Source organism: Lepisma saccharinum, chromosome 21 (genome assembly GCF_977018435.1).
Source record: "Lepisma saccharinum chromosome 21, izLepSacc3.1, whole genome shotgun sequence".
NCBI lineage: Eukaryota > Metazoa > Arthropoda > Insecta > Zygentoma > Lepismatidae > Lepisma > Lepisma saccharinum.
Genome location: NC_139249.1, coordinates 58,874,363 through 58,886,914, shown reverse-complemented (window position 1 = coordinate 58,886,914; position 12,552 = coordinate 58,874,363). Strand labels below are relative to the sequence as shown.

Sequence of the window (12,552 nt, the reverse complement as noted above, 5' to 3'; positions counted from 1 at the left end):
GCGGAAAAGTCGAAACATCCATTTGATTTGCCGTAACTTGATGTTGAAGTTGATTCCGTTAAGGAATACATGAAATTCCTAAAAATTCTTATTCATCATATTTTTGAAATATCGTGTCCAGCTTAATAACATAAAAAACGTTTCCACTTGCAACATGAAGTGAAATTCATACTCTTGATACACTGAGCTTTTTTTATATAGCAGTGGAAATTCGGGCGATATTGAAATATGAAATAAATGCACAATTGGTGCGTAACTGTACCTCCTCCCCTAAAGCTCGTGCGACTTTCGGAACGCGCCCCTAGTCGCAGATTTATTTTAAAACTAAACGTGATCATCCTTCTCTGCTCTCCCAAAAAATACAAAAGAGAAATAAATAAGAAATCGTCAGCGTAAGAAACAAATCCAAATTGTGGTCTTCAGTAAGTAGGTTGCGTCCCCGATGGCGTAGTGGTATAGTGGAACCACGAGCAAAACAACCTGCGCAGACCCGCGACTCCTGAGCACCGTACCCCCGCGAGTAGGAGAGGGGGAGAGTGGACCATGCTTCCTTATGGCCCGAGGTGGAGGGAAGAAGGGAAAGCTGCGCGGGGACTTCTCGTCCCAAGGTTTTCTTTCCTTGTGGTCGATCTATAATGCCGTCGAACTGTAATGAAGAGATTTTAGGTGGAGGCACATAGTGTTTCGGCACTGTAAGCACTGAGGCTTCGCAGGTGAATGTTGTCTCGGAATCCATCGCTTCAGGGCAATGGTTCCGGTGACGCCAGGCTTAGCCTTGACAGCTGTTGAAAGTTAGCAGTGCCATCTCTTGTTCTGTTTGTCAGAATAAGTGAAAGCAAGAGTGCGAGTTGTGCCTCTCAGCTCCTCTTAGCGGATTATTACAAAAGTTCTTGCAAATAGGGATTCTCAGCAGAAAGTCAGTGCACCGGTTTCCTGCCTTCGTTCCAGATCTGCTTATATAGGGGCTATCCACGAGTAAACAAAAACATATCGAACGGCACAATCGATTGTGGAACTGTAGCACAACAACTTCCGGTTCACGGCGGCCGGGTAATTCAAGCGCGTACTTGTGTCCTTTCTTCTCGTTTTGTATATCGGATGAAATGGATCATATATAAGCAGTTGACGACGAGGAGAATAAGAGATATCAGGGCAAAGTAGAGGCCTTTGCATATCAATTGGATGAGCAACTAGGAAGTAATACGGCATTATTCCAGGATGAGATCCATTTGCTGATCGTTGTTGCATTGGCGATATTTGTAGCCTACATATTTAATTGAAAGTAATTTTTCCTACAGAGCGAGAGCGCTTAAAGCATGTAAATCTTTGGATGAATACATTTATGTTTTAAGTGAAAAAGTGCGAGATATACGTACATAAAAAAAAAAAACGAAAAAAGGAGCTTTTTTTCTTCTTTCTTCAGTCAGTCGGAGGGATGCGGTAATGCACACTTGCTGGTTTCGTTCCCGTTTTGAACGCAGAAATACAAAACGCTCATTGTTATTTTAAGTCAATTTTCTGCTATATGTGTTAAACATGACGATGAAGATGAATAATAAATTGGAAAAATTAATGATGGGACAAACACAATGACACACCATTGCCTCACCATGGTGTTCAAACGTAGGACCTTTTCTCTATCAATGTTGAAAAGATTTCCATTGCAAAGACGAAAATTAATAATAGTACCCGCAGTTAATTTTCTGGTTACACAAAAAAATATTTCCTCTGGTTGCACAAAAATTTATTTCGTCTGGTGGCAAAAAAAAAAATTTCCTCTGGTTACACACACACACACACACACACAACAAATCTGGTTACACAAAAATTTAATACAGTTCGTGTGTGCTTCAAGAACGTAACGTGTGACCTATCTGACTATGACCAAGCATCTTTTGAAAGGAAAAGTAATATTTTTGCTCATATCACTAAAAGAGAGAGAAAATCGAGATTTGAATGACTTCTCTTCTACCTTTAATAGAGTGCAAGGGCTGCGGGTCGCAAAATTTATGGTTGGGAAGGAAACAGGACGGGGTATTTTTAAAGTCCTGACGTTCAAAACGGGAAAAATAATGTTATTTCCCGACTAAATTTGGAGATTATAGGAGCGGAAAATATTCAACATTACCCGATACTAAAATAAATGTTAATTATACACACAATTTCATCCTCGGGTAATGATTTATTTAGCATTCCTGGAATAAAAACTGCCAATTTCAATAAATTTCGGACATTTAGTACAAAAAAAAAGTGAAGGGAATAACTTTTAAACTCTATCATTTTTTCCGAAGTCTGGATCGGAACGGGATTTTTTTTCCAGCTCCCGACTTTTTGGGTTCCTGCACATCCGTTGTCGTTACTGCGGAGACTACTCCTGCTAATGGCCTTCCAATTTTCACGCCTACAGCTTGAATGCAATAATTTTGGCGACTAGATCTCGAGGAAATGCATGAAGAGAGATCCGTGAAAGATTATTTAGCCCTGATCGTAGTTTACATCCTACTTGTACACACCCATTCGTTCCTTTCATACATGACACAATCTCAGCTCCCTTTAGCGGCATGTTGTGAGTCTACGAACCGGAAGTTGTTGTGCTACAAGTATGGCGTCCGCTCCAAGGCACTTCCTTCCGGTCGATAGCCCCTATACCCTTATCTGTGGTTTCGGATTCCACTATAGGCCTCCCCGCAGTGGTAGCGTCGTCGCCTTGTAATCAAGGGGTCCAAGGTTCGATACCCGGTGAAGGCTCATAGTGGTTCGGATCTCACTTTAAACTGTATGTCCAGTCCCGATTAGCCTTACTGTGCATAAAGTGGACTTAAAACATCAAATCAACCAACCAAATCGGATTTCACTATAAACTGTAGATTCAGTTCTTAAAACGACAACTCTACTCGAAAGAATCGTTCCTCGACCTCCTTTTTCATCGGTAATTTAGAATTAGCATAATAGCTCATTCTGCTTACATGCATCCATGTGTGTTTTTGGTTCAGTTCTAACCGGTCAATATTACAATTAGGGCTCGGACGTTGATGACAAATCAACTTTTTTTCTGACCCTTTATATCTGTCCGTTTCCCTTCAGTTAGAACTAGAAGCCATTGTTTTTATTTTGTATTTTACGGCCTTTTTGCCTTTTTGCTCATTTTCAGCATTTTTGTCGTTTTTATTGCATTTTCTTCATTTTTGAGGCTTATTTTTCTCCTCCCTTCTTGTTTCGTGAATTTCAAATGCATTTGCTAGCATAACTTACATAATTAAACTTCCTGACATGGCCCTTTTAGCAACTTCACCATTAATCGAATATACAGTCAATGGAAAAGTACAATATTATTTTAACTAAAATGTTTGGCAATGCATTGAATACTTTATTGTGCGAAATTTATTTTTCCTCGAGGAAACTTAAAACACTTTGTGTGAAGCCTACCTTGAGGTTCCGTTGGTGGCCTCTGTTATCGCTTTAATCTGTAGTTTTAATGTAAAATTAATCACAATATAAGAAAAAATATAATCTGATGTTCGCGAAACACAACTGCATTTTCAGACAAGGTTGTTAAAGGTCCAGGAATATAAAAATTCTAATGGGTTCTATTGGGTTTCGCTGCAGGACCGGTACATTTTTTCTCGCACAATTTAAATTTGGTCCACGTTGCGTATTGTTTCATTGGAATAAGGTTCCTGGACCGAATTGAGCTACCATATAGGAAAAAAGGTTCTTTACGGTCTAGAACCCGTTTACGTTTGCTGATTTTCTCTCCTGGACCGGAATTGAATTTATTTAAAATTCCCGGACCTTTAAACAGCCTGTTTTTAGATGCTGGCCAATCGTTGAAGGTCCACTCTGAATGAAGATGAATGACTTATACAGAAAAACCTCGCGGTGTGCTTTACGTAGCCTGGAAGGAAAAATAAGAAAAAAACTACAATAGCACTTAATTACTTTTTTCCCTTTGCTTCAGTAGTTTATATTACCAAGCAACGGGTTTTAGCGAATTATTCAACTACTCCCTTCTAATTTATGAGAAGAAGAACACCTTTCATTTTCAGAGCAAAAATTATTTTTTGGTCATTTTTAAAGAATTTTAAGGTCAATCTATGGGTCATTGTTTCACATTTTTTGGGTCATCAACTTCCGAGCCCTAATTATAATACTTCTCGGTTCAGAAATACTACATTCGACGAAAATAATTCAGGATTTTTTTGTGATTTTCGTAACTAATCCATCTTTCTATTAACCTCAAAAGAAACACCAAACTGATGCTAAAATTGAAAATAGAATATTGCATCATACATCATAAAACAGAAAGTAATAATTCGTTCTTTTTGCCTTAGCGAGAAGTTATTTCGATCCACATAGGCCAGGCTGGAGTCCAACTGGGCAACGCTTGTTGGGAGCTGTTCTGCCTGGAGCACGGGATCCGCCCGGACGGCATCTTGGCATATGGAGAGTACAGCCGGGAGGACAGCTTCGACTCCTTCTTCTCCACGTCTGGTGTCGGAAAATGTGTTCCAAGGGTGGTGTACATGGATCTAGAACCAACAGTTGTAGGTATGTTTTTAAAGAATACCACCAAGTTCAACTATATATTGGAAGGTGGTACAATTTCGATCGTCCGAGATAAATACGGCGATATATCGCTTTTCAAGGCTGGCAACCTTCTTATGAAATTTGGCGGTGAATGTCAGTTCCATGCTCGTTGCTGCGCAGTAAATATTGGTTGCTTGTTACGAAGTAGTCACCTTCAAAAAATGTCTGTTCCATGAAAGGTAAGTGTACTCATAGGTTGTTCCTGCACGTTTTAAATTTTGGTTATTTGTTTGCAAGAATATACCGTTTGAGCAATGATTGAGAAATGAGGTCACTTTGCACCGAATGCCTCTTCAGTCTTTCTTCAAACACTCTCTAGGCTGGTGTTACCATCTATTGATATTTTTTGGAAGTAAGATAAAATTTTTGAAAGTGCTCCGTATGATACATTTTCGATCATGCGGAAAGGTACAATTTGGATCACATGGTACTACAATTTTGATCAGCGTAGATGAAAAATTTAAATGCCAAGTTTGAACATTTAGAAACTTCTATATTCTTTCATCTTAGTTAAAGAGAACCTATTAAAAAGTATCAAAGTTTCATTTCATGGCTTATTGTAATAGTAAAACAGGCAATTTATGACTATTTTACAGATGTCTCGGAAGAAGAAGGACAAGCAGTTTTACTTGAAGTGGTCCCAAAAGGCTATGTGTGAGGCTGTGAAACCTGTGATGGAAAACCATCTCTCTGCGGTACAGACTGCTCGGCACTCGCAGACAGGATGCATTTCTATTGAACAGCCAATAGGATACCCAACGGTACTTTCTCCTGAACAAGAATCAATACTGGTAAGTAGATTGTTATACTTAGAGCAAAGAGGACACCACTCGAGGTTAGAAAACCAGCTTTTGATTTTGCTGAGATGAACGACAATCCCCATCCGTGGAAAGACAATGCTGTTGCGGGAGTTGACTGGCTTAGAGCATTTTTGAGTCGTTATCATGTGTTAAGTGTAAGGAAACCAGAAGGTTTGTACAGGGCTATGGCAGAAAGCTTGAATGAAAATGCAGTTACAAAGTATTTCTCAGTTCTCCAGGATGTTTTAAAGAAAAGTGATGTTCTTTGAAACCAGAATGTATATACAATATGGACGAAACTGGTTTTCCTCTAAATAATTGCCCAGATAAAATAGTGTGTTAAAACGAAAGAAAATATGTCGTTGCATTGACAAACAAAGAACGTGGGGGAAATGTCACTGTATCTGCATGTTGCAACGCAGTTGGCAATTTCATACCACCTTTTGTTATATATAAAGCAAGGAAAAGAACACCTGAATGTAAGGATCACTTACCAAAGGGAGCTGAAGTGCAGATCAGTGAATCTGGATGGATGAATGAAGAATTATACTTGTTGTGGCTTCAACACTTCGTGAAGTTCAAAAGAAACGGGAACGTTGTGCTGATTCTTGATAATCATTCAAGTCATGTTAGTTTAAATTCCCTTCAATTTTGTAGAGAAAATAGCTTTGAAATGGTTGGATTGCCTCCACATAGTTCCCACACGCTGCAGCCTTTAGACAAGACTTTTTTCAAGTCGTTAAAAGGACAATATTTCAAGAAAGCCAATAAATTTCAAAATCAAAATCCCACAGGAATCATTTCGAAATTAAGATTTTCTTCATTGTTCAAAGATGCTTGGAACACAAAGGCAACCATTGAAGCAGCTGTAAAAGGCTTCGAATGTTGTGGGATTTCACCCTTCAACGAAGAAATTGTTCCAAACGAAAAGTATGCTCCTTCTATAAACTTCTTGCCTAATCAAAATTCACCAACAGAGCAAGCTGTACCATCCACATCTTGGTCAGTCTTGGAAAACTCTCTTCCAAACATGTATCCAGAAGGAAATCTCTTTGCAGCTTCAAATAGAATGTCTTTCGAAGAGTCAGTCAGAGAAAAAGAAAACATGTACACATGGGAAGAAAATATGTTGACCATCTGACATCTGATTTACACTTCAACGCGAAAAGATCTTTGTTCGATAAGAAAGTAGGCGCCAAATCAGCAGGAGAACCATCAACATCAGGAACCTCATTGCCTGGATCATTGAAACAATCAACAGCAAAGTCAGTCTCAGTAATCAAGAAGAAAGAATTTGAAACTGGAAGAAAGAATAGCTATCAGTGTGGTACAATTTCGATAAGAAAAAGAGAAAAATGATTTTTTCTCACATATTATAGAAACTACGTTAACTTTATACACTTCTTAAATACGCCTAGAATTGCACATATTTAGATGATATTGTATTTTTCTCTGTAATATTCATAATAAAATTTTTGGAACCGATTTTATGAAAAATGATCGAAAATGTACCTCATTCCCTACATACGACAGGCGTTCAATAAAGATCTCCCCTGACCCACTAACCACAGCTGGGGATGCGCAAGTTTGTACACTTATTAGTTCTTCTCTACATACCTGTTACTCAGAGTCACACACTTCTTTCATCGTTTTATGCAGCTGTGCAAACCAAGGGCGCCCGCAGGATTTTTCTCAGTTGGGGCAAAGTCATAGAAACTTTTTATTATTATTATTATTATTGCTATTATTATTATTATTTATATATTTATTATTTATACTACTACTACTACTACTACTACTACTACTACTACTACTACTACTACTACTACTACTTTGCAAATCATAAAATTCAAATTGATTTGAAAATACTTTGGCGTTGTATACAAGTTCAGACTCGAGTGTACTATTTAGATAGAAACTGGATTCGCCTTTCTTCCTTTAATAAACATCAATCACTTTGTTGATGAACAGTAGTTTGTCTTTTTGTACTTTTTCACAATGGAGATGTATCAGTGTCAGAGACGACTTAATCTACTGTCCTTTATGGCAGGAGTGCCCACAGTTGGGTTTCATGACGTGGCTGCCTCATGGGAATTTTTTTGGGGGACAAAATTTTATACCAATTCTACGTATATATCTTCACACAAAAATGGGGGAACCGTTTCGTTTGATTGTCTTGTTATTAATTTTTAGTTATGGTTATTATGTACAGTTTTTCTAACTACCTGTGGGTGATCGCGGCGATAGGGTTGAAATGAAACACCACCGGTTATGCCTTTGGAATCGGGCTGGTTGGGAGGGGGGTGCTGTTCGCATTAATACAAGTTTAGTCAAGCAGAGAAACTTGTACGAATAATGTTCAGTACGCTAACAATGGCAGTGAGCCTGAACAGTTTTGTACGTTTTATGTACCTAAAGTACCTAATACTGAACACATATTGCTTAAATATGTCTGTATTATATTCAGGTTTGGCAAAATTTGTTTTTTTTTCAAAAGAAACAAAACAAACAGTGCTTATTATAACTCGCTACGTCGCCAGGGGTCCTGGGTTCGAATACTGGCTTGGGCCTAGGTATTCATTTTGAGTGTCCCTTCATTAATTTCATCATATCATTCATCCTCATCTTCGCGATTAGTCAGAAGTGGCAGAAAAGCGAAGTAAAATATACATAATCAATCAACCGAGTAGACATTTCTCGTGAAAATAGTGTCTGCAAAAACTGAACTGAATCCAATTTGCACCCATCTTGCATTTGACATCTTCCGCATTTCTGACTTAAATTGCACCCAGCACCACGTACTTCCCTGCTCTTGTTAGAGACTCAGCTTTTGAAGTTATATAATCCATGTCATTGTTGCATTTCTCATAATTTCACACCTAGATATTTAGCTTCCTTTACTCTTCTAAAATTTTTCCCTGAGTTTTTATCTGTGGGTGTTTATTAGCATTCAGCTTACCCTTTAGGATTATAAAGTGGGTCTCCTGGGTGGCAATCATCAATTTCGCCGTACCACACAAGTCCTCGAAAGAGTTTATCGCAATACTCGACTTCCTTTCCAACTCTCTTCTTTAATTACCTTATACCTATATTACAATTATTACGTCATTTCATAGTCTATTTGTGCTTTTGATCCCGAAATATTTCCTAATTTTTGTAGAGATTGTTCCAGGCTTAGATTCCACAATTCTGGACCTAGAATTCGTCTCTGTGAACATCTTGTGTTGTTGATTTTGAGGCCGTGAAGTTAGGACATCTGATATGCTTTCCTGTCGGTGCAATAGCTTCCATAATTCTGTCGAGGGTTCCTGTGCAATGCCTACATGTCTCTTAAGATTCTGAAAATATGCGGCTTGGTTGGTACAGTGTCTCTCAAAAGTTTTAGGACAACGACATTTTAAACTAGGCAACCCAATTTACACAAGCCGTTGGTGGGTTGCGTGCAGAGTTAGGCTCAATTTCAGGGTTGCCACATGCACAATAGATATTTATAAAATACGCGAAAGAAATATAAACAAGTATTATTGTATAAAATTATTAAAAATATCACTATTATATCGCAAATGACAAAATTCTTTCTGAAAGAAAAAAATAGGTTTTCTAGTATTTCATCGCTGATGAGTCTACAGTAAGGAAAAGAGGTGAGAGGAAACGAAAGGTTACAAAGGAGAGGAGAAAGAGAAAGCGAAAGGAGAAGAGGAAAAGTAGAGGAGAGAAGAAAGATAGGATAGACGAGGAGAGGAGATGTAGTGAGGAGAATGAAAAAAGATTCGAGGAGAGATGAGGAAAAAAAAGAACAAAGAAGAGAAAAGAGGAGGAAAACGAGAGGAGAGGAGAGGAGGAGACGAGCAGAGATAAGTGGAGAGTAGAGTAAAGGAGAGAAAAAGAGAAGATCGAAAAAAGAGAGTGCAGTGGAGTCGGAAATCTAAGACAGGAAAGGAGATAAGAGGAGTGGAGAAGAGTGGGATGGAGATAAGATGCGAGAAAAGTAGGGAAGGCGATATGAGATAAAAGCAGAACAGAAAGAGGGGAGAGAAGAAGGAGAAGGAACTGGAGAGAAGAGGTAGTTGCAGAAAATATCGTCTGAGCGTCAAGAATGGATGCATTGGTCAAATTATCGACATGAAACATTCAATAACATTTTGAAATGTATTGGAGAATATATTAGATCGGTGCGAAATGTCTTTTGGCTGAGTTCAGAGCAAATTAAAATCTTCAATGTAAGATCTTTGAATTTACCTGCGATTACACCACTAAAAAAATGAATGTAATTTTTAATATTTATAAGAATTATTCAATTTTTCTCCACTTCTCGGTTCGTTGAAATTGAGATTTTGTAATTCAATATTTCCCCTCCCCCCATCGTTAATTCCAAACTGAATCATTCCGTTTCACACGGCGTGGACAATGAACACAATGGGATATGTCTAAAACTTACGAAAATTTTCTTCCACCGGAAGGGTTTGAACCTACGACCATCAGATTGACAATCCTGAACGGTAGCCACGGAGCTGACCAGTGTGAAATGTAGATGTAACTCTGCTGCATGTAACGTGGAAACAAGTATTGTTTGTAACAAAGAAAACGAAAGTAGTACGACTCGGCGAAAACATTTAATGGAGAATTGCACATTTTGAGAACTTTTCATTCGATATTTGCGGAGGTATCCTTGCATTGAACTCAAATGGGAAAAGGGGTAAAATTAGCATGTCCTGAATTGCCTCACATATAAATAGTTATTTCATTAACATTTGTCAATGTCTTTGAAGCAGTACACAATTATCGTTAGAGTGTCATAATTCACGATCTTATATATAAAAATATCCCGTTGAACGTGTGTCAATTCATTTATTTGTTTATTTTGTTTCTTATAAATTCCATATGCAGAATAATGTAGCCACTATATACTGCTATTACAAATAATGTTACCATGCTCTTGTTTAATGGAAGGGATTCTTTTTTAAGGAACATCTAGTACGGAGGATCGAACATGGGACCGCAATGCTTTCAAGAACTCTAACCAATACACTACGCCCTTTGTTTTCTTGGAGCTACAGTTCCTAATTATTCTGTCGCCTCAATATTGTAAACGTTATCTGCAAAAAAAGTTAAATACTCAGATATAGCTCTGTACTTCTAGAATTACTTTATACACATGCATTTGAAATTTAACTATGAATTTCTTTCTTCGTATTAGTATATCGAAGCTTGTGAATATATTTTATTTGTAATTTTATAACGGTTTCATGAACATCTACGAAATAGTTCCTTATAACTTGGAATATGGTGAATAGATATGAAATGTCTTGAAATTAATTTTCGACCACTAGATTTTGGCAAGATTTCCAATCATTCATTGCTTAAACAAACGTTTTAAAACTATGTGGAATTTTCATTCTGGGATAAGTTTCTTTACTTGCTACATGTATTCGAACTACACTCTGTCCCACTTATCTCTGGAGCAGGTGAACGAAAACAAGTATCTGAGCAGCGATGAACACGTGAGAGGAATGGGATTGCGTGGAGGGAGGAAAGCCACTGCAGTTACCAGCCTGCCCAGCAGCGTGCAATGGTTCGCTCTGTCCACTCGATCCCCTCTCCCCTCTCTCCACTTCTCTTCCGCTATGCGCCGCTTTGCTCTAGAGATGCTGCGACAGGGTACAGTTAATTGTTTCTCAAAAGGTATCATCTATCTCTGTATGCCACACATTTAATTCTTACTCACATGGAAAAAAAATGTCAATTTGTATTCAGGGGTAGTTTCACAGTTACACACTATTTTGGCCTTGATGAGAAATTTCGTGTAAGTAGGTATTTTGTTTATAACTTTGAAATTGAGGTCGTCTAAGGTTGAAATCCTCATATTTAGGGCTTGAACTCGTCACCTAAGAGGTTGAAGATCGTCCTCTACGTTGTGCGTGACCTTCTTTATTTTTCTGTTCATAATTCATCCTCATCGTCGCGATTAGCCAAAGGTAAAATAAGAAAAGTCCTTCTCCGTGACCGTGCGGTCTAAGGAGCTGTGCTTTGGACTCCGACTACAGGACGGCATGGATTCGAGTCCGCCTATGCTAACTCTCTAGGTTCTCGGCCTGTGTATGTGACCGGTGGCAACCCACCATCGTGAGGATGGGGAGCTACGAGTGAGTAGCGTAACCCGGTCTCGGAAATCTCCTATGGGGCATGTTACTGGGTAAACAAAAAATAATCGATCAGACAATTCGATTATCGAAGGCGATAAAATAACCTCCGGTTGACCAAGTTGCCAATATAAATAAATGGAATACAGATTGTCTTCGAGCTTACATTGTTAAAAAGGAGCGGATACACGTATTACTATCCCAATAATTATTCAATACGGTTTTTTGTTTGTCAGGAATTATCACTTAAACTATTGCATGTTGAGCTGGTGCCTACCTAGCCGCCTCTGATGAAATCTACCATTCTTCAGATTCTCTTTAAAATTCGACTTGTAACGTGCTGGGTGCAGACACTGTGCATCGAAGGACAGTGTTTTGCGATAAGAAGCGGCCTTGAATAGCGTGAGTGAGTCACTTTGATCGCGAGCAAGCTAGACTACCAAGCTTGTCTGCCTTTGATTGATTGATTGATTTAGTTTATTTTACTTCGCATTTTGTGCCTCTTGGCTAATTTGCGAAGATGGGGATGAGTGATGAAATGATGAAATTGATGAATGGACATTCACAAACAACCAAGCCCGACCAGGATTCGAACCCGGGACCCTTGGCGTCGCAGCGCGATGTGCTAACCACTTTTTTTTTTTTTTTATAACAAGGAAAGCCCCCTATGCGGAAGCTTCCCCCATCACACTTCATTCACTCATATCATTTCATTCATATTTCAATGTCAGGACTTTTCAGGACAGACAATCACAAACATCCATGTCCGAGCCAGGATTCGAACCCGGGACCCCTGGCGTCGTAGCGCGATGTGCTAACCACTCCGTCACAGGGGCCGACTCGGCCACAGGGTCGGGCTTGTCTGCCTTTGAAAACCAAGTCATTTTTTTCACGGTTTCCGAACGCGATTGCTATTGTAGAAGTATATATTCTCTCAAAAGAGCAAGAAAGGAAATTCGACCAATGTTCTCCCGTCGTCTAAAACCAAATATTATCTACTAAACGAAAAGTTCACGATTGTCAAT

The 12,552-nt window shown here is 38.7% G+C and overlaps 1 protein-coding gene across 1 annotated transcript in view; it reads left to right on the top strand.

Moving 5' to 3' along the window:
* LOC146004312 (tubulin alpha-1 chain-like) overlaps positions 1-12,552 on the top strand; it is a 73,566-nt gene that overhangs the window by 28,571 nt on the left and 32,443 nt on the right. The window contains exon 3 of the mRNA XM_083143058.1: positions 4,332-4,548. Within this exon, the coding sequence (XP_082999184.1) occupies positions 4,332-4,548 (217 nt within the window). The remainder of the gene's footprint in view (positions 1-4,331; positions 4,549-12,552) is intronic.